General features: G+C 38.0%; 1 protein-coding gene across 4 annotated transcripts in view; it reads left to right on the forward strand.

Moving 5' to 3' along the window:
- Nav3 (neuron navigator 3) overlaps positions 1 to 23585 on the forward strand; it is a 714280-nt gene that overhangs the window by 529337 nt on the left and 161358 nt on the right. For 3 of the 4 annotated variants that reach the window (XM_026784582.1, XM_026784583.1, XM_026784581.1), the window contains 2 exons: positions 7873 to 7941; positions 10919 to 11061. In XM_026784582.1, the coding sequence (XP_026640383.1) occupies positions 7873 to 7941; positions 10919 to 11061 (212 nt within the window). The remainder of the gene's footprint in view (positions 1 to 7872; positions 7942 to 10918; positions 11062 to 23585) is intronic. The other variant, XM_013350349.2, reaches the window with a different exon arrangement.

The raw sequence follows: 23585 nt of genomic DNA on the forward strand, positions 1-23585 counted from the left end.
AAAGATAAAAACTCAAAAATTATTTTATGGAACTATTTATATAACTTAGAGAAATGGATTTAAATTATTATTTTATAAATTTGATAAAAAAGAGTCATTTTTATGAATAAATAGATTAATAAATAGTTTGTAAACATACTCTGTACTGACTACTGTGTGTTTTAAATCTCTGGGAATATTATTTATTCTTTTTCTCTCACTAACCTGCATAGTCTTTGTCAAATGAATTTAATTTCATGAGTTAGAAAAATATCTTAGTCCATTTAAGGTGGTTTGTATTTTTAATGGACTTTTGTGATTACGCTCTTGGTGTATTGAGATACAGCTCTGCTGTGCAGTGAAGACTGTAGATTTAAATAAAAAAGAGGTACAGAGCAATAAAGGATTTTCTAAAAGCAGAGTATGAGGGAAAACATTGTGGAAATGTAATTTATGATGATACAGTGAGAGAAATATGAATCTAGATTCCTGATCTTCCTATATCTTGGAGTTGGATGCTGCAAAAGAGCAGGAGACTATTTCTGCAATATCTTCTTCCGTGATCTGTCTCTTTAGTTACTGTCTTGAGATCACACAGAAGCAGACTGTGCAGGTGGCCTCACTAACTGTGTGCGGAAATGTCAGGAAGTTGTAACGCGTGTTCATGCCACAGTCTGCTGATGGCATAAGTTATCACCGTAAGCTGTCTCAAAGGCCACGAGGATGTTATTTCAGCCACCCAGTCACTAAAAAGAAACATGTGTGAGAAGCTAAGTTTCTATTTCCGTCATGGTTTTGTGAATTCTTAGCAAAATTTAAGCATGTGGCCATTGCCATTGTATGATAGCACAAGTTCTAAAGTGCAAATATCAGCAAAAGGTCTTATGTGGATTTTGAAGGAAACTAGATTGATTGAAGATACAAAAGATATGATTGTTGAAGCCGTCCTTTCTTTCTACAAGCTGTTAGCTTGTCGGTTATCATTTTATAGGAGTTTTCAAGAGAGGGATCTTCTATAGTACAGGTTTTTAAATGATCTTTAAATCTTGATTCTGAGTATAAGGTTCAATTATATTGAGTTTCTTGCATGTGTATGGCATGTTTGACTAAATCCATTCTCCACTGTCTTCAAATTTTTCTATAGCTCCTTTGGACCCTTTCCCCTCCCGTTCTCATGTGCTCTTTTGTATCTTAGAACCCACTAGATTCACATAGGACTGCCTTTCCTTTAAATGTATGGTTATAAGACTATCTACTGAACCATACAGCCTTTTGGGAGCCACATCCTTGAAAAGAACTAATCTTCCTTCCCTAGCAGCATCTGTTACCAATAGTTTTTCAGCAATGGCTAGGGATTTTCTCAGTGGAAGGCTGAATTGTTCTACTAACATAGAAAGACAGCCTTTGGTGACAGGAGTAGGCTACATTTCTGTTTTTATTGAGTACCTGGCTGATGATACATTTTAATAGGAAAAAAGATAATACGATAATAGAGCCAAGAAAAGGGAAAGAGAGATGCAGTTTTAGCCTTTGGAGGCTAAACACCATATCTGAAATTTTGGCGACATTGGATTATGTATAGATTTAATAGTTACTTTGGGCATGATTGTTCTTAGGTACTTCTTGAAGCAGTATCTGCTGATTCATTGTAGAACAAGGTTTTTTAGGGGTTCATATGGTCAACTTCAGGATTTAAGAAGAGTAAATAATGCACTGTAATATTTTAAGGCAGGGCATGTAATATTGTAAGGCAGGGCATGTAATATTGTAAGGCAGGGCATGTAATGTTGTAAGGCAGGGCATGTAATATTATAAGGCAGGGTCACTGTAGATACTAAGAGCCATAGTTGAAATCTCAGACATTATCCTGAAAGGACCATACCTGTGAACCTCTGATAAGAATACTAATACATCAAGTGACCTGTATCCAACAAAGAAAACGGTGAAGCATAGAGAGGCAGGATTGTTTTTAATAAATAAAGAATGTCATGTTATATACTGAGTTCATCAGAATTTTAGACTGTTTAGGAATTCTTTAACATGAATCTGAATTCCATTACATGTTAGTTTTCATTTTTATAAAGATCTGTTTGTCCCAGATACTTGTTTTTGGTCATGTTAAATTAAATTCTCAAAAAAAAGTTGGTATACATAGAGTTATCAACCTCATTTAACAGATGGCGAAGCAAGCAGAGAGACTAAGTGGTTGTCTTAGTTAGGGTTTCTATTACTATGAAAAGATACCATGAATACAGAAATTCATCAAAATAAACAGTTAATTGGGTTGGCTTGCTCACAGTTGGAGATGTTCAGTCCATTATCATCATAGCAAAGATCATGGCAGCTTGTAGGCAGATGTGGTGCTGGAGGAATAGCTGAAATTTCTACATCTTGCAGGCAACAGGAAGTCAACTGACATGCTGGAAGGTATCCTGAGCCTGGAAAAACTCAAAGCCCACAACTACAGTGACACACTTCCTCCCACAAGACCATTCCCACTCCAACAGAGCCATTGACTACTATTGCCATTCCCCATGAGATTTGGGAGCCAATTACATTCAAACTCCCACAGTGGGTGATGAGCCAGCCATAACGGTCTACTTCCAGGGTCTGTGGTATGAACAATGTAATAGCTCTTTAATTCTAGATTCTTAGTTTATTCTTTCACAGTAAATATGTCATTCATCACTCTTTGCCCACTTGCTGGGCATTTCTGTGTTTCTATATCTAAGCTGGAAATAAATGTAGTTCCTGTTACATATCCAACTATACTTTTATGGAGAACTTACAAATTAATATACATGATTTTATGAGCTATGTTTCTGTAGGCAAACCACCACTTATTACCATTTAAACTTATTTTAATAAATTAAATCTTTTAAGTATTTTGGCAGTACGTAGCCAGTAGTCACTCAGCATCTCTTTTCATGATTCATTCGTTGTCTTGTTTTATGAATTCAAATAATCTTACTATAATGAGAGGACCATGACACCAGAACACTGATCCCAATAGCTATGTGTGTTCTTCACTTTATAAACTTTTGAATGGAAAGCTTCTGTCTTACTTGTTCATTACTTTGAAGTAAATTATTTTCAAAGCGTCTATGTACTTTATAAAAAGAGTTATTAAATGAGTTTATGTTCTACTGTGGAAGTAAGATTTATTGTACAGAAAGGATAAGATAAGAGATAAGAGAAGATAAGAGAAAGCTAAATTCAAGATAAGAGAAAATAATGAGGGCCTTGTTAAAATGCAGATGTATGGGATTGGATTTGAGATTGTATATTTCTTACAAGTCCCAAGTGATGCAAGGTGATTGGTCACCTGTGTTTTATAAAAACACCAAGAGAACGAGTCAGTGTAATAGACATGAGGGCTGGAGGGGAACTCAGAAACATGTGGTTGGTGTTGGTCTAATAACAAGGCAGACACTGACATCTACAATGACTGAGAGGGAAAGGGAAAATCAATTCTGAGCACACATGGGCAAATCATGATCCTATTAATAAAAAAAGAATGAATAGAAGAAGTATATTGGAACTTTGGAGATGAATGAAGAGGAACGGTAAGTTCGTTGTCGTGGGTAAGCGTGAACATTATGTAACTGGACAAGTCTTTTCAATCCTTGATATGCATGTTGCAGTTTGAAGAAGTTAGTTCTAAAAGTTTAGCTGGGATCTTAGAAGTAAAGAGGTACAGGGGCCATAGTCTCTGCAGGAAAGCGATGCCTTTAAGAGTTGAGGGACAGAGGTGTAATGAAACTAAGAGAAATAGACAAGAGCGGCAGGTACACAGGTCAGGTTGCTGTGGCAGGGGATGGCGTAACAAACAGAGAACATGGATAATACCAAGAATTTAGAAAGCAGTAAAAATGAACAAAACCCCAGAGTTGTTCAAGATAGTGACATCACACATCTTAGCACTAGGTCTTACTTATAATCTCAACCCTTAGGACACTGGCCACCAAGGATGATGGTTCAGAGTCCAGCTCTAGCTACATAGCATGTTCCAGGCCAGTGTGAGCTGTGTAGTGTCATCGTGCCTCAGTAAACCAAGCAGAAAAAAAGCAAGAGATAAATTGAAGATACTAAATACCAAGAATTAAATAAAGTAAGAGGTGTTGGTACAAAGATAGTTAGCATGCAACATATTCTTTCACAGCCAATCAGAAACACAGCCATAAAGCCAAACTGACTTTAACTGAATCATTTAATAGCACAGGAATTTCCTATTGCCTTTTCCTAATTGAATGCCCAGATTTATATTATTTCTTTAAAACTTATACATAGAAATGATGGACTAGCCTTAGTTACCAGAAAACCCCTTGTCTCGTATCATTTTCACTAATCTTGTCTATGTTCAGTGTGGGGAGATCAATAAAGAAAAATTTTACTGGAGGATTTACAAGTTAACTTGAAATTCAAAAGAGATTTACTTACCTTGCTTGCATTTAAAAGTGTATTTGGATTTATCTAATTTCTATCTGATTGCATTGAAACAGCTTACTCTTTTTCATTTATTCTATGATATTTTTGACAGCAAAGTAAGTAGCTTGACCACTTGTCTCAGTTCATGGGCTAGTTAAAATATAGATTGCTTTGTATACAAATACCAATGTACCAAATAATGAATGTGAGAAACATGCACTCTGTTGACACAAAAATACCTTCCATATGATAATGTGTTCACTCTACCCTAGGCTACAGTAAGAACACTCACATTCCCAACACAGGCTGATTCAGAAGAGTGAGAAATGTCCTAGAGAACAAAACAAGACCAGAAGAAAAGTTTCTCTTGCCTAAATCCTCTCTGCTCAGCAACAGAGCAAAATTACCATAAGGTTCCAGTGACCCTTTTTGCTGATACTATCACCCCAGTGCTAATCTGAAGTCCTCCTGACTACTAATGACTGTTCAGACATGCCAGATGTGATCCTGTAGAAGTCTAATGCCCCTGGGAAGTGATTCTCCATGAAGTTTACTCTTGCCTACCCTGGGTATGCCAATAGACACTCAAATCTACTGAGTTGGAGGTGGATCGAATTAATACAGGCCAATTGGTATAAGATAAAACCACTTTAATATAAATAGCACATTCACGCAACCGAAGTTCCCACGATGCCCAGAAACAGGAAACAGGAAGGGGTTACCAGTGTCTGTGCACCCCAATTTATAGACATTTGCCCAAGGCCGTCCCGCCCCCAGAGGGCGGGCTCTCTCTACATCTCCCCTTTTTTGTCTAAATAAGACAGAACTAAACTAACTACAACTATAAACAATAATAACAAATAATAAATGTAACAAACAATATTGAGAACAAAAGTTTTATCAGACACTCTATCTCAAGGAGTCTAAATAATGTAGAGAGTAATTACAATTATATAATCTTTAACTCTGTCAAAGATCTGAGAAGGGAATAAATGTTATTTAACAAATGAGAAATATCCAAAATGTGCCAAAAATGACAGAGCCAACTGACTACCTGGGCAATCACCCAAATTCTTGTTCGCAATGTTGAGTCAACCAACTTTGGCTAAGGCCTAACATAACTGACATGCCATTATCAAATGCAAGAAACTTTTTTAGAATTATCCTACCTTGTCTTGGCAAGATGAGACAATCCTGTTTTATATCTTTGTTAGTAGTTGAGGTATGGGCTTTTCTTAACCCAAAGGCCAGTTCTGCCAAAAAGACAAGCTCCCAGTGGAGTGTCTTTGGTGCTCAAGGTTCTCTCGGGAGTAGAGTGGCATTATCAGGAGTAATTGTGTCTCATAGGCACAGAATTTTAGGTTAGATTAAAGGCCATTTTTTTACAGCTCTTTAAAAAGGCTAAAGATTATACTATCTATACTAAATATAATCTCTAGGTAACTAGAAGACCTGATTAACCTAAAAATAAACATGACAAACATGTAATTTTCAATACCTATCTAACTTGAAAACTAAGAGAATAAACAACTGTGCAATATATGAAGACAATGATCTTCATCTGTAAACAATGTCATTACATATCAAATGTAAACAATGATATTACATAAATAGTATCAGAGGTAGAAATGTACATTGTAATATGGTAGATGTATCAATACAATATAAACATACTCTTATACAAAATTAGAGGTAGGAATACTTACATTTAATATTTAATATATCAATATACAGGAAACAGTACCAATACAATTTTCTAAAAACAGTAACTCACAAATACCAACCATCCCATCATACCAGTTAATCCTCTCCACCCCTTTTTTTTTGACGGGCACTGGCGGCTAATGAGCTGCCCGATACCGGATGCCGGAGCGCGCTGGGCGGGGAGAGCGTGCAGGGAGTTGCGAGCAGAGTCGGCGGGTGCGGAACGCTTCCCTCCGGCAACCAATCTCGCTCGCAAAGGCTGTACTAGGTTCCCCCGTGCAGCACGGTGGCTGAAACCGGGACCTGCGGGGCGGCTGAGGCCAGCGCCTGGGTCCTGGTGTGGGTGCAGGGAAAATCTGCCCCACGTTGGGCGCCAAATGGAGGCGGATCAAATTAATACAGGCCAATTGGTATAAGATAAAACCACTTTAATATAAATAGCACACTCACGCAACCGAAGTTCCCACGATGCCCAGAAACACGAAACAGGAAGGGGTTACCAGCATCTGTGCACCCCAATTTATAGACATTTGCCCAAGGCCGTCCCGCCCCCAAAGGGCAATCTCTCTCTACACTGAGTGGTTTTTTTTTTTTCTAAACATTATCTCTTCACCTATTTTTGTTTTGTTTTGTTTGAGACAGGGTTTCTCTGTAGTTTTGGAGCCTGTTTTGGAACTAGCACTTGTAGACCAGGCTGGCCTCAAACTCACAGAGATCTGCCTGTCTCTGCCTCCCAAGTGCTGGGATTAAAGGCATGTGCCACCACCGCCCAGCATCTCTTCAACTTTTAACAACACAGAAATCAATTTAAGGTCCAAATTTGCATTTTTTGTGGATAACGTCTTACTCTTCAAAGCTTGAGTTAAGTAATGCTTTCTTTTATTTCTTTGAACAAAGTATTCAATTTAAAAATGGCTGTGGTGCTAGTGGGATGGATCAGTGGATAAAGTTTGTATGTAAAAAGACCTAAGTTCAGCTTTCTGATCCTACAAGGTGGCAAGAGAGAATCAATCCCAGAATTACCTTCTGATATCTGATGTTACATGCATACTATGGCATGAATCAGCCTACACACACACACGCACACACCACTATACACACTAAAATAATTTGTTGAATATAATTCAAGAATATTCAGGAATTATCAGATGTTTTAAGAATTTTTATTTTTTTACTCTTTTGTTAGACCTTAACTCTAAGTAATTTTCAACTCTGGTACACAGCTTTCTTTAAACAAAGTTGCTATATTGTAAACTCTTTTTAAACTGCACAGTGTTAGGTGTCAATAATAATGTGTATGTGTCATAAACTCAGTTTTAATAAATTGCTTTTCAGAATATTTGGTTTAACAGAGCAAATTAGAGTTGACAGAATTCTCTTCTCATACTTTTCTTCTTACTATTCTAGAGAAAGGAATCTTATGAATACAACTTTAGTCTGTTTAATGTTTTCACAGTCAGATGAAGGTTAAGATTCTATTAGATGAAATAATATTAAATATCTATAATTATAACATCTCACATTATAACTTCGAAGTCAGCAATGAGGCCCTTTTTTTTGCTATAAGAGAGGGGTCACATTACTTCATAGGGCATTCTCATGGCATATGTGTTGCATTACCGTGATATTCTTATGTATATATATTTGTTTCTGTGTGTTTCAATTGCATTTCATTGACTCATAACTTTCTTGTAAGTTTTCACTTTCTTTCCATGGTCAAAGAATCCCTTTAATTCCATTTCTCTGTTTCTCCTCATACAGTCTGACAGCCAGATATGCAGCTCAGTGTAATCACAGTGGAATTGCAACCAGTCAGAAAAAGCCTACTAGGTCAGTTCACGTCTCTAATCTATTGTTTGTTAGTGCTGTTCAAGTAAACGCCAGTGATATGCTGTCCTACCACTTTACATTGTCCAAAGCAGTACACACTTCTAAGAGTACTAAGTTTTAAGTACTCGGTTCTCCCCGGTGGATATGGAGACTTTGGGATGAGGATGTTAGGTGATTAAATGGGTTTAAAGGTCTGGCTTTGATTGAGATTTAGTGATGTCCAGTTATGTGATGGGCAAAAGCTGTGTCCTAGATTTAGAGTAAGTGGGGAAAAATGACCTTGAAAGCCCTTTGACCCTTTCAAGGTCTCATAATCTGAAAGTTACACAGCAAGATTTTTAACTATTTTGAAATAGGCATGTGGTACTTATTATACACTCTAAAAGCAGAATTGGGTTGGATGACTTTTGTGGGGAAATTAACTTAGGACGATGTTCTATATATAATAACAAATTTATGCTTTGATAACATATGGATTTAAAGATCAATATATATTTATGCTTTTTACAAAACAATGATTTGTAAAGTATTTGGAGAGCTTTATTTTTGTTCATGTTACTGATAAAGGAGTAATGGTAGCTCAAGTTGGCTGGATGAAGTCAAAGCAAAAGTCTGCACTCTGATGTATGCTGCTATGTGCATTCTCCTTTCTTAGAAGCTGTCAAGTGGTAATTTGTCAGTCATTGCTTCAGCCATGAATCAAGCTGTCCAGGGCTTCACCATGAGGGCTACTTCTGATGGCTCAATGACATTAGTGCCTTGTTTTAATTTTTTTTACATGAATTTCCACAGCAATAGAAACTTATTCTGGAGAGAAGCATGTTTCAAATGGTTTAGTTAAAATGACAACAGATGACATTAATGACATCTGTGAGGGCAGTGACACCCATGAGCAGTAAGCACCATCAGGACTCCTGTAAAATGTGGACATACACGACCTCCTCAAAGCACTTTGTCCTAATGGAACTTTCCTGTGTCACACACTGTCTCTGTCTCTCTTTTTTCTCCATCTCATTTCCCTTTTTACTGCTTTGATGAATGATGTGGAGGCTCTGGCTGCCAGTCAAATTAGGGTAATGAGAAGAGCAAATGTATCTTTTAATTTGTTTTAATTTGTTCTTCTGAGGACTGAAGATCACTTCATGGGTCACAGTAAAGATTAAAATGCATCTTAATTGCTTTCTAGAAGTGGGTCAAGTTTCATTGCAAACAGGGCAAGTTGGAGGACACACTGTTTACACATGAGTATGGGATGAATTTCAAAGTCTATGGCTATGTTTTCAGAAATTGCTCTCATATTTATTGGGATTGGGACACATAGCCCAATTAATTATTTGACTTCTTCCTGTGGAGAGTAATCACTGGGGCTGTAAATTCCTAGGGTCTGTGGTTATGATGTTGTAGCTACAACCCCTTGTATAGCTATTTGAGAAAAAAATAAAGAGCTGAAGTCATTTGGGAAAGATTCTAATCTTGTATTTGACACAACCTCAAACTATTAGAATAGTTGCAGAGACTGTTTATTAGCCAGATGTGTTTAAACATGTTAATCACGAAAGTGCAGTCAAAAATTTGAAACCCTTAAGAGCCTCTAAGTGCAGTTTTTGTATTTGTATTTTCCTGGTGTTCATTGCATCTTGCAGTTCTACTACTATAAAACGTTTTATTTGGGGAGGGGTTGCTTTCTCAAAGTTGGTAGAACAGTAGAGATGTGCTGAAATCTGCTTTTCTAAATAGATGAGCAATTTGGACATATAATGCAGTTATAAAAATATTTTAAATTTTTTATTTTAAAAGAAGAGCTGTGGAAAGATCCGCACTGTTTCTTAGGAAAGATTGATCCATCTTCTTTTCAAGCAGGAATTTTCAGAGCAGTACACAAGCTCAACCACACGGTGGCAGCACAGACACACAATGCTGGCAGTATCCACGTCATGTCTCAAAATTGTCAACGCTAGCTGGCCATTAAGTTCTAGGTTTTCAGTCATGTGGGCTGAGCTTATGATACCTATGCAAAATGCAATAGTAAAGTAAACTAAAAATTAGGTACAGTTCATGAAATGATGGAGAAGTATAATTTTAAAGAAAAAAAATAGTAAAATGTAAACTGATCCAAACTGAAACTTGATGCTAGTCTTAATGCAATAGTGTCAGGTGACCGGCATCTACCCCGCTGCTCTGGTGATGAGAAAGAAGGCATGAGTTTCCACCTGACAAAAAGCACTGAGACTGCCTTCGCTCTAGGGATATTTCAACTATCATTGTACTCACAGTGGTTTTCTTCCTTCGAGGTTGGTTAGCATCCCGTTCTGCCCTATGCAATGCGGTGGGCTCGTGCGAATAATCGCCAAAAAAATATATCTCAGTCCCCTTCTTCACAAGATAGTGAAACATTTTTGTGAAGCAACCCAGCTGTGTATAGCGTAATCGCGACCTTGGTCCTGGCACTGTGTTTTAATGTAGCTTGGAAGCTTAAGCTTAGCTAGTCAAAATACCATTGGTGTTCGCCTTTTGTTCAATGATTTATTCTTGCCGTTAAATTTCAAGGCTTAGGAAAAGCTGCATTAGCTAGAACTATGTTCCGTACACTGAAAGGGAAATTTTAGCAACTACAAATAATTGAGTAATGGGCTAAAAATTCTATGAGGTTAAAGCCTGTGTTGCTCTTCTCATATAATTGAATGGTATATTTAACATAAACTTTTATTCATCTGAGCAAGTTTTTTTTTTTATGGTTAAAGGCCACTTTGTTTTAATTTTCTTATCTTTGGAGGCATGTTTATTGAGAAGTAAACCCAGCTTTTCCTCCCAGTCTCTTACTTGGTGTCCAGCTGTTTGTCCCTTAACCCATCATTTTCTGCTAAGTAGACGATCCCATACTGTGGGTTTCCCACCAACTCTTCCTTGCTCATACTTCCTTCTCCTTATTTTTTGAAGTGTACAATAATGATGTAATTTTTTTCTTGTGCTATTTCAGGCTTCCAGGGCCCTCTAGGGTGCCAGCTTCAAGCAGCAGCAACAACAAGGCTCCAGGAGCCTCCAACCTGAATAGGAGAAGTCAGAGCTTTAACAGCATTGACAAAAACAAGCCTCCAAATTATGCAAACGGAAATGAGAAGGGTAAGTGTGCACCTGTCACATCAGCCTGGTCCGAGCCGAATGTATGCCGTGTGGATTGACACGGGGATGTTGAGAGCTGAACAGTGGGGCAGCTTAGGGGTGAGAATCTTATCCGAGAAGTTTCCTAACCCCCCGCCATCATGAACTGCGGCTTCCTCCTGGTCCTTTCTATTCTGCAGAACATTTCAAGGAAATGAGTTCATGTATTTTAAAGTAGATTGTTAATTATAGAGCCAAGCATAAAATCTGTTTCACAAAAGAGTTAGTTACCCCAGATGTATATGCACAGAGTTTTCTTACGCCTTTCGTCCTTTATGAAAATTTATCCTGAAATCAAGAAGCTAACTTAAACTTATTTGAATTCCTGTATCAGTTAATCCTTATGTCACTGACAAAATGCGGACTTAAGGAATTAAGGTGGATGTATTAAAAGCTGAGATATGGTGAATAGGCTGTGGGAGTATATACCTGGAATTCCTGTACTCAGGAGACTAAGGTAGGAAGGTTACTGCAAATTTGAGGCCAATGTGGGCTATGTAGTAAGTCCCCAAATAGGCAAGATAACAGCGTATGTGAGCATTTCCAAAAAAAAGTAGGAACTATAGTCGATATGTTTGTGATAAGTGTTCGTCTTTGAATGATTTATTTATTTTATTTTACTGCTTTGTTATTTTGCCTGCATGTAAATCTGTGTGAGGGTATCAAATCCTCTGGAATTGGAGTTACAAACAGTTGAGAGTTTATATGTGGGTGCTAGGAGTTGAACCTGGGTCCTTTGGAAGAGCAGCCAGTGTTCTTAATCACTGGATCATATCTCCATCCACTAGTGTCTGTCTTTGAAAGCAGAAGGAGCGGGAAACATTATGACATCATTGTTCCCCAAACATCAAATTATCCATATATATATTCTTAAAATACTTACTAGAAACATAAAATCACAGAATGAATAGGTAAAAAAAGACAAATATATATGTGAATAGTAGATTATAAATGCTCTATAAGCCACACAGTTCTCTATGATATGCAAGGTGTGTATTTTTAAAGGTGCTTGCTTGGAACCTGTCCTATTTGGAACAGGGCTCAATAGAATGGATGTACATCTATACCTGAATCCTAAGGGAAATCAAAAAGGCATGCTTTGCAAATACTGTGACTGTTAGAACACTATTTCCACATCAGTGAAATGTCCTATTTCTCTTTGTCATTCCCTACCCACTGCAGGGTAGTCTATGAAATTAAGAAGTGATTCATATGTTTAGGTAGGAGAACTATGGAAAGCTGAGTATGAATGGCTAAACCAAGCATGGGCTATTCTGTACAGGTTAGATAATTACCACTTACGTCAATAGGGAATTAGGCAGCATTCTCTTACTCAGACATAAATGGACAGGGTCAACCTTGAACGAGAAACTGTTTTGTGAGTTTCTTTCCTTTGGACTGAAGCAAATTTTGGAGTATTGTAATCCCTGGATAGCAAAGCAGTGTGTCTTAATACCTGAAATGCCTCCCGCTTTTGACTCGAGTGGAGGGGAGGGGAGAGGAAATATTGTATACATTTTGAAGTCTGAAGCTTTAAAATTAAGAAGAAAGTCTCCTTTTGTCAGCAAGTGATTGAGCATTTACTGATTCATAATGACCAGGTACGTTTAAAATTTTAATAAAAAAGTTATTGCTGGCATAATTGTGAGTGCCACTGGCCTTCATAATATTCTAAAATCAACTGGCTTTTCACCTTCCTAGTTGGCAGCTTTATGCGTACATGATTCCAATGAACATTTTAAAACAAAAAAAAAACCATTCTCTTCAGTCATCAAAAGAGTTTCAATTACTTCTTATAATGTTTAATACCACACATATGCCTACTTTTCAAGCCCAAGTTTGGTTTCTCTTTTTTTATAGGCTCAGTGATTTTGGGCATTCTATTTTTCCTTTCATTTAAATAAAAAGATACCCTTGAGCCTTTTACTTTTCTTGGGAAGACAGCAAATGGGAAATGGGCATTTCTGGTTGGAAGTAAACACTCCCCTCATTGTGTGACTTTAGAAAGCATTCTATAATTTCAAACAAATTCTACAAGTATATGCTATATAATTTCTAGAGGAGGCTAACAAACTTGCAAACAGAGGTGTGTTGAACGAACTACCACTGCTTATTTAAAATTCTCATGCTGCCATCTGCACATTTATGTATATATGTGTATATACATATATATTTGTCCATATATTATATTAGTTTCTACACATACATATCTGATACTAGAAGAGAGATTTCGAATTGATCTAAATATTTTGATAAGGTAATGAAATGAAGTGTCTATATTTGCTTTTTCAAAGTCTTTATTTCTGGTATCTCAAAGTACAACTCCAAAGATGGATAAGCACCCAGGTTCTCCCAAAGATGCTCAGCTTCTCATGGATGTCTAGAAATTTAACATTGTATATGGCAATATTTCTAATTACCACAAGATGGAGACAGATACAATGCAATATGTGGTCTTGGTCACTTACCAGAGAAAGCAAAAGGTGTAAAGACATAGTGAATTAACATTTATCTCTTTAAATAAAGCTACGTGAAATTTTCAAAACATTTTGAAGAGTTTGTCACTTATGCCCTTTGGGTTAAGGAGTTGTAGGAGAGGGATGTGTAATGAATAATCCGGATAATGAAGAAATATGAAAGCTGTACTATGAAGATCCTTTTTACAGATTTGTAGACTTTTGTCACACATATGTGGGCATTAAGTGTCAATAAACTGCCAATAAGTTTAGATAAACTCACATGATAGGGAGCAGTTTTACATGTACAATGCACTTGCTGTTAGAATTATTTGTGTCATTGGATGCAGAGCCATTTCAGTTGTAATATTATACTGCGACAAATTATCACCCACTCTGTGTCCAAGCAAGTACTACAAGCTTTAATTTGAGGCGTCCAAGGCAATCTAGGCTTCTACTTCACAACTTCACACAATGACCTCTCTGGTTCGTAGAGACACCCCTTACACATGCCTGACCTCAGCATCTTTCCTTAGTCTCAGAGGACTGTTAAATAACCCCCCCTTTTTTTTTTCTGTCCTGGACTCTAAAGCCAGAACCATGTGGCTGAAGCTGATGAGTTCTACTGCTTTCTGGGGTTGGAACATGGCCACCTCACTCAATTACATCTTTACCAGCTTTCTGTTTTCAAAAGTTTCCTCTGCTGCCTAAGCTTGGCTGTCCTGAAGCTGTATACTAGGCTGACCTTGCACTCAGAGATCTTTCAGTTATATCTTCCCCAGCTTCCTGTTGTTCTTGTTGGTTACCTTCACTGCCTAAGTTTGGTTGTTTCATAACTCGTTCTGTAGACCAGGCTGGCTTCAAACTTAGAGATCCACCTGCCTCTGCCTCTGGAGTGTTGAGATTAAAGGTGTGCACCACCACACACAACTCTAAGCTTTTCTTTAATTCCTTTTTACAAGTTGAAACCTTAGCTGGGTGGATCGTGCCCTGAGGTCACCACCTCCTTTATTCCAGTTTTTAATCTGTTTATCTCCTTGAACAAAGAACTTAGTTCCATTCTACTTCCTTTTCTCCTAAAATTTTATATTTTCTATTTTAACTTGCTCCTTTCATCATAATTCTTCATTAGAGTTATCACTCTCAGCCCCACAACAGAAGCTATGTTGGACTGTTTTGAAATTTCCTCTGTCAATGGAAAGAATTCACAACTCTTCACTTCAGTCTCAGGCATACACATTCTTTATCAAAAGAGCACAAGAAAGATCTCTAGACAGTATACTAAAATTCTTCTCCTCTGAAATCTCTTAAGGCAGGTTCCCAGAGTTCAAATAACTCTTAGCTCTCTGTCTTCCAATCTCCTACTAGGCCATGAAGCAGAAGTTCAAGCATTCCACTGCTTTCCTAACCCAAACTGCCAAGATCCATATTATTCTAAATGAAAACATGCTCTGGTATATCACAGTAATTCCCCAGTCCCTGGTACCAATTTCTGTCTTAATTAGGGTGTCTATTGCTATGAAGAGACACCATGACCACGGCAACTCTTATAAAGGATTTTGGAAGTTATTTGAGTCACTGGACATAGCTTAAGCACATATGAGATTTCAAAGTCTACCTCCACAGTGATACATTTTCTCCAACTAGGCCACACTTACTCCAACAATGCCATATGGGGACCAATTACATTCAAATTGCCACATATTCTATTTCTTTTTCAAAAAAAAAAGCAAGCTTTCAAGAAACAACAGACAAATAGGGCGATCAAAAATAAATTTAAAGTAACTCATCAAAGGTAGCTTGAGAGGCTGGATTTATTTTATTATTCTATGAATACTTGAGAAGATCTATTTTTAGGGCCAAGTGTATATAGTTCAGTAATAGAGCCTGGAATGGCTGAAACTTATGGTTGCCTCCCAGTTCTTCAAGCTTACAGTATCTCAAAGAGAGAGAGAGGAAGAGAGAGAGAGAGAGAGAGAGAGAGAGAGAGAGGTTTTGTCTGAAGAATTAAACAAATTAAAAATTCAGAACTCTCTAAAATTTGTAAATTGCAAAAAAGATTTATGTATGTATAAGAACAATTTTACTTCCATACTGAAGAAAACCAAGCTGTTTTAAGCACAGCAGTGTTAGTTGGTATAATTGGGGGTAGAAGGATATAGGGTGATTTCCATAAACCGTGATATCGAATGGAATCACCAGAGACGCATCAACCTCACTTCAATACCTAATACCGTCTCAATACTAAGCATCTCCCAAAAACAGGTGTGCTCATTTTAGCAGACGAATTAAAATATAAGTGCACATTGTCATAAATCATTTCTTGTAAAGACAACTGTGATAGGAATGTTAGTGGGGAATGGAATACCATCTCGCTGTTCCGTGGAAGTGGGAGGTAGGAACAAATTTCTCAGAATACATCGAGAAATTAAAAGAGCATCTTTTGTTAGGCTTTTCAGACTCACCTTCACTTCTTCCTCCTGATCACCAGCCATTCAAAAGCTGACAATGAAGAATGCACGCGATCCTCTCATTTATCAGAGCCCATGCCCTCTGAAAGAGGGCTCTAGGCAGATGTGTCCTCTGGGAAAAAAAAAAAAAATGCATACCGAATGACTAGGAATTGGAGCTTAAGAAAACCATGCTGTGACTCATTTGGGCACACATTTTATGTGTTTCAAGAAACGTTAATAGATTAGTTTTGTTCTACAAAATACGTGCAATGTGTTTGAAAGGGAATACTAAACATCTCAGTTATTGTAAATGTAAATTCCCCTGTTTCATTGTGACCCAGTTGTGAGCTACATTTTAGAATCCCGAGTTACTAAACTTGGGTTGCCTGACACAGTTCCTTAGAGATGTGTTTTTCCATGTTGCTAAGGAACATGCCTCAGTACCCTGGGGAACACTACTACCGTCTCACTGTCTCTCCCAAATGGTTCTTACACTGAACATGTACCATTACGGAAGAGAACAGCATCAAGCACTATCTAATATGAGCCTTTTTTTCTTTTATTTATCCCCAACCTGGAACTAGCGGGATTGATGCCAAAGATCTAGCAACATTTTGACTCATTGTTGTAAGCCATTACAGTTCATGTGAGTTTTGTATTAGCTACTGAATTTCAGATGCTTACTGTTAGCTAAGCAAAAGATAATCCATTTTTCAACACATTTTTTTTTGGCTCTTTTGTTCCATAATTCTTTTTAAATATCTGTAGGGAACTAAAGTGCTGTTCTTTTTTTTCTTAGATAATATGTATGTTTAAAGACGTATTTATTTGCATAGTATGTGTGTGTGTTTGCCTACATGTATGTATACACATCACATTCATGCCTTGTTCCTATGGAAGTCAGGTGTTGGAAATCCTGAAACTGGAATTATAGCTAACTATGAGCAGTCATGGATTCAGGAAACCTAACGTGGGTCCTTTACAAGACCAGCCTCACTGCGTATGTTTATTATTTTTAATTACTGATAATTTTATTGTGCTTTCCACGACTCTTTGTTTATCCTGATGTAAGGTAGCAATACCATAATTTCTGAAATCTAAGAAGTTTTCAACTCTTAGTCAACACTCAGCACAAACAAGGTGCTATCACTAAGTAATATTCATGAAATATGTTGCTGGTTTCTATGTGTATAGTGAGGGACCTTGTTTATTACTGAAGATAATAAAAGCTGGTTCATGAATAAAAACAGTCCCAAATATCACACCCTTTCACAAAGCAGCTCCCTGGCTTTGCAAATAGTATAGGAAAGCACACGCGGAGAGGACATTGTCTCTGCCACAGCATCCGAGGTTTTTGTTGAGTCATTATAAAATTGATGACTGGAACATTTCACAAGCAATTACCTTCTCAAGGTTACGTGCTGCGGCACGATAGAGGCAAGAGAAGACATTTGCGTCTGGGCCATCCTTTATGACCTTTCACATTCTTCAAAGGTGTTTCGATATGTTATTGAGAAACAGATTGGACTTTTATATACTGACTATTTCTAATCTTATTACAACCTCTAACTCTTTTTGCTTCTTTCCTTCCGCAAGAATTATTGTGCTTAAAATGTCCTATATCCAAGGCTATCGGTATTATCTAATTCTCCACCTGCTCTGCAGAGAACACTTTTCAAAGAATGTTGATATTGTCATCATCACTATCACTTTATATACTTCTTAGTTAGAGGTTTATTTTCTGTGAGTTTGCATCTGTTTCCATTAGTTACTGGATTAAGAATATCTAGTGACAATTGGGGTTACCGAGGATGGTCAGTTTAGGCTACCTATCCAATGTTGCTAGGAATCTTAGCTGGCCTCATTGTTTGTAGATCTGTGGGAAGTTTCCATTGTACCGGCTTCCTTTCTGACCCCAAAATGAAATTTGTCTTCACATTTCCTGATGTTAGTGCTTTTAATGGTTGAATAATACTCCATTGTGTAAATGGACCACATTTTCTTTATCTGTTTTTTCGTTGAGGGGCATCTAGGTTGTTTCCAGGTTCTGGCTATTATGAATAATGCTGTTCTCAACATAGTTGAACAAATGTTCTTGCGGTATGATTAGACATCTTTTGAGTATATACCCAAAAGCAGTATAGTGGAGATTTGAGGTAGATTGATTCCCAATTTTCTGAGAAACTGCCATATTGATTTCCAAAGTAATTGTACAATTTTGCACTCCTACCAGCAATGGAGGAGTGGTCCCTTTGCTCCACATCCCCTCCAGCATGAGTTGTCATTTGTGTTATTGATCTTAGCTATTCTAATAGATTTAAGACAGAATCTCATAGTCTTGATTTGCATTTCCCTCATGGGTAAGGATTTTGAACATTTCTTTAAGCGTATCTCAGCCATTTGAGAGTCTTCTGTTGAGAATTCTCTGTTTAGCTCTATACTCCATTTTTAATTGGATTATTTGGTATTTTGATGTGTAATTTCTTTAGTATTTATATATTTTGGAGATCAGCCCGCTATTAGATGTGGGGATGGTGAAAATATTTTCCCATCTATAAGCTGCCATTTTGTCTTATTGATAGCGTCCTAGCTTTTCAGTTTCATGAAATCCCATTTATTAATTGTTGATCTCGTTTCTCTTCTACTAGTGTTCTATTCAAGAAGTTGTCTCCTATGCCATCTCAAGGCTATTTCCTACTTTCTCTTCTCTAACATTCAGTGTAACTGGATTCATGTTGAGGTCCAAGATCCACTTGGACTTGAATTTTGTGTAGGGTTATAGATATGGATCTATTTGCATTCTTTACATGTCAACATCCAGTTATGTCAGCACCATTTGTTGAAGATGCTTTTTTTTTTCCTACTGTATAATTTTGGCTTTTTGTTTTGTCCAAAATCAGGTGTTCACAGGTGTGTGGATTTATGTTGGGGTCTTCAATTTTGTTCCACTGATCCACCAAGCATAGGGAATCCTGTTGAAGAGAGGGAGGAAGAACTATACCCACCAAAGGGTGGGGTCAACGTCATCCCAAGGGAACCCACAGAAACAACTAACCTAGGCTAGGCTCATAGAAACTCACATTTCACATAGAGCCCACAGCTAGGGAGCCTGCAAGGGACCAATGTACACCCTCTGTATATTACAGTTGTGTAGCTTGTTCTTCTGGTCTACGTATGGGACTCCTACCAGTGTGAGCATGGCCTGTCCCTAACACTTTGGTTGGCTTTTGGCCACCTATCCCCTTAATACAAGGGGAGGAACTTAGTACTGTCTTAACTTCATATAGCATGCTGTGTTGACACCCATGGGAAGTCTGCCCCTTTCTGAACAGAAACAGAGCAGAAGTGAATTGGGGGAAGGTTGTGTAGTTTTGATCCTACAGCACGTACTGGCTTTGTGGGAGCCTAGGCAGTTTGGATGTTCACCTTACTAAACCTGGATGGAGGTGGGCGGTCCTTGTACTTCCCACAGGTCAGGGAACCCTGATTGCTCTTCAAGCTGATGAGGGAGAGGGACTTGATCTCGGGGGAGGGGGAGAGAAATGGAAGGCGGAGGCGGGGAGGAGGCAGAAAGCCTTAATAAATAAATAAATTAAAAAAAATAAAATTAAAAAAAAAGAAAGAGAACTACAGAAAAAACAAAACAAAACAAAAGGATCCATTGGACATTAGCATTCTTTAGTATAATTGTGAAATCTGTGTGGTTTTTAAAGGTAGTGTTCACTTGACTAAACTTTTTGTGCATTTTAAAATATATTTGTGAGATAGAAAAAAAAAGAAGAAGAAGGGGAAACTGTGGTCAGGATGTAAAATAAATAAATAAACTTTTAAAAAGTTAGTTTTCTTCTATCTAAGATACTGTGCATTGAAAAATAGACGTACAAATTCAGGATGTTTTCTATGTGGCTTATGAAGCTGGTAACACTGTCAGCTATTGTATCTAAGCTCTAAAGCCCTAAAGTTTATCAATGACCTCATTCCTCCTTTTCCTGTGTCTGTTGCCGTCACCATATTTACCTCAGTGTCTTCACTTTAGGAGTAGATTGGAATTGCACCTGAATTGTTGACAGTGTCGCTTGCCAGGTGAGGAAGCCAAACATTGAATGAGGAAGTTTAGGCATATTTGTAAGCCCCAATGAAGAGATCTATTTTTACATTAACTCTGAGGAATATGTGTGAGCAGACTGTCAAAGGAAATAGAGTAGTGCACTGGGCAGAGTCTTTTATGTTATTCATATTTAAATTCTTCCCAGTGAGGAAGAAGACAAACAGAATTCAGATACCCATTTAGCTTCTCCATTTCAAGAAATACTGTCAGAATTTAAATCCTTCAAGTATTGGAGTCAGATAAATCTGGCTCAATGTGTTGGAGTTTTCTAAGTCTTGCTATGTGTATTATTGGGTACAAGTTGCTTTCTCTCATGAAGCTCTCATTTTCTTATTTCTGGCAAAAGAACGCTTGTGTGTATGGGTGGTTATTATGAGATTTAATATGATACTGTGGACAAAAAAATCCCACAACATGCTTTGAACAATTCATTGAGAACCCCTAGTCAGTGGTTATGGTAGAGTTGGTTGGTATCTAGATGGAAGAAGAGGAAGATTAATAGAAAATTGTTATTTGGAGACCAGAGATAACAGGTTATCACCATAAACAAAGAAAGGCCTTAAGGATGCAAGGCACAGTCACACTGTTTAAATACCTTTACATTTGCATATGAGGCATCTGTTCTTTTCTTTCTATAAAAAGATTAATTTTGAGTGATAAACAGACTTAATCAACCTTCAGAACCATGTTATTGGGTGTAGGATGCTTAATATTGAAGACGTGACTGACAGATCCTAAGGTTTCCGCTTTACCCATTCTGTAGAAGGTACTGATGCTTGTTATGCCCAGATCACAAAGTCCCCCCTCAAACCAACTAGGAGACTGAGTCTTGTATGTAAAAGCAAGGAGCCTTTATTCTTACACAAGTTTACAAACTTGGTCTCCCTGAGTGTCCACTGTATTGGAGTGATCAAAGAGACTCGAGCTCAGTTAGAGTTGGGTTTTTATTGTAGCAAAGGTGGGGGTGAAGGATTTCTAAGGTTTAGGACCCCTGATTGGCTGACATTTGTCTAGGAGTGTTCTGGTGAAAAAAAAACGGTGAGTGTGTGCTGGCAGGTGATCCTATCTACAATGGTTGGAATGTTAAGAATTTCCTTTGGATGGTCTGTTCCTGGGTGGAGCCTGGGAAGTCTCAGTTTATTGTCTTTCTTGGAACCAGGTCTTGCCTTAGGGAAAACTACTGAGACCCAGGCCTCTGTTGAACTTGTCATGACTGGGTCCCACCATGCTGCCATTTCAGCTGCTGTTGCTATACACTCTATCATGAGGAGTCCAGGGAGCTCTCTCCATCAGGACTTCTTTCTGACACTGAGAGACCTGACACTGTGGTTTGTCCTGTTAAAGAAATCTGGGGTTTCTTATTGCTGCCATAAAAAGACAGACTGGGCATAGATTTAGAGGCAGGCATGGAAATCTGTCTTAGACGAGTGTTCTCAGCTGAAGCTGATGTTACAGCTGTTGCTATGACCATTAGTGTGTTGTATGTGAGTGCCATAACATCGAGTCCCAGATGTCTTATACTGGGTGTAGCCATGATACCTTCCTCTTCTGTACTTGAACTTCTGTGGTCTATGGAGTTAACACCCTCAGCTTGTTTTCTAAGAAAGGAGCATCATTGCTTTTCTTGTCTACCACTGACAGTCAGTTCAACAGCATCCTGCCTCATTCCTTCCCACCATTCTTATCCTTGCCACAGTGCCTGATTCTCTCAGTCAGGATGTTTCTGATTTGTTAATGAAGTTGCAAATAGACAGTAGACTGGACCGATTTTGTGCCTAAAATGAGAATAAAAGAGACTTTAGACATCTTCATATGCTTGATTATTCCTTAGTGATTCATCACCACAAACTGCTGATGAGCTCAGACCTAAACAAGGTTCTCAAACATCAAAGAACCAAAAATATGAGTACTGCGTAATTATGGAACATTTATTAATTTAGCCAACATGGATGATATAATACTAGGAAGCAAGGTCAAAGAATGAATTCAGCCCTGTCTACTCCAAACATAGCTTGTGACCGGTAGCAATTACAGTATCTGGTAGCTTGTTAGATTTGTAGACTATTAGAATTGGAAGAACTGCTGAATCATAGCAGTAAGATCATAGCATATCACATGCAGTAAGATCCCCAGATAGCACATGATCACATTAAACTATACAATCCCCTGTGCTCCAAATACCAAGCATTCAAAGAAAGCCAATTGCAGAGTCACACAGTGCAGGAACTCTTGTTTGGTGCAAACCGTTGAAGGAGTTACTTAGACTCACTGAGTTTAATGAGCTTGAAACATAAGCCCTTCCCACCTCAAAGGGTTGTTGTGAAATAGTGAAGTTAAGGAATCTTCAGTAGGCTTATGTATGGAATGGTTATGTTAGCAATGTTAACATTATTTTCCTTGTCGAATGGGCAAATACACTAATGGATTTTGATGCCAGTGTGAAGAGTTTGGTGAAGTAATGGCCCTCTGAATTGTATTCTCCGTAAAACATGGTTAAATTTTGTGTGACTGCATTTTTTACAAACTTATGTCCTCACATATGTATATAAATCTTTATAGGTGGAAAACGTGTATACTTCCTTAAAGACATTTCATGAATACTCTCTTGCCTTCAGCAGTTATATCCCCACCCCCATGTCATCTGTCCTGTCTCTATTAGGCAGCCCTGCATGATCTCAGGCAACTCTCATCATTTCTACCACATCTTCCTTATATCCTGTTCTTCTGATGTCTAAAATATGTCAGCATCCAGTGACATTCAATGTACAGCTCTTTTCTTTATTCTAACAGGATTATACAATGTAGGCGTGCCTTCAATTCATAAGCCACTCAGTAAATACTAACAGATGATATGATTAGACTAGGTTCTTTAGATAGAAGTAATTAAATCAAATTGATTAATATTCCCAGAAAGAGCAGAATAGTATGACAGTAATTTCTTAAAATCGGTAAACATGTAAATGTATGCTGAGAATCAGGTACTGGAGGCCCCCTGGGGGATCTGATAATAGATACCCACATCTCAGGATCATCATAAAGAAAAGGAGAAATAGATTTTGATGTTTGGGAGATGTCTCAGTATCTATAAGCACACACCACGCAGTTCCGTAGACCCTAATTTAGATTTCAGAATCCATGTAAGAGTGCATTGCAAAAGCCCATATTTGTAGCTTTTCTATAGCTAGAAAAAGAGAAGGAAGGGAGGCAGACAGGAAAGCCACATAGAAGTCACAGCCTGGCTAGCCTAGAGGACACCATGGAGAAGTGGAAACACTAAGAAAGACCCTGTCACAGAACAAATTAAAAGATGAGAGAGCGCCGGGTGGTGGTGGCGCACGCCTTTAATCCCAGCACTCGAGAGGCAGAAGCAGCCGGATCTCTGTGAGTTCGAGTCCAGCCTGGTCTACAAGAGCTAGTTCCAGGACAGGCTCCAAAACCACAGAGAAACCCTGTCTCGAAAAACCAAAA

Source organism: Microtus ochrogaster, chromosome 24, assembly GCF_000317375.1.
Source record: "Microtus ochrogaster isolate Prairie Vole_2 chromosome 24, MicOch1.0, whole genome shotgun sequence".
Taxonomy (NCBI): Eukaryota; Metazoa; Chordata; class Mammalia; order Rodentia; family Cricetidae; genus Microtus; species Microtus ochrogaster.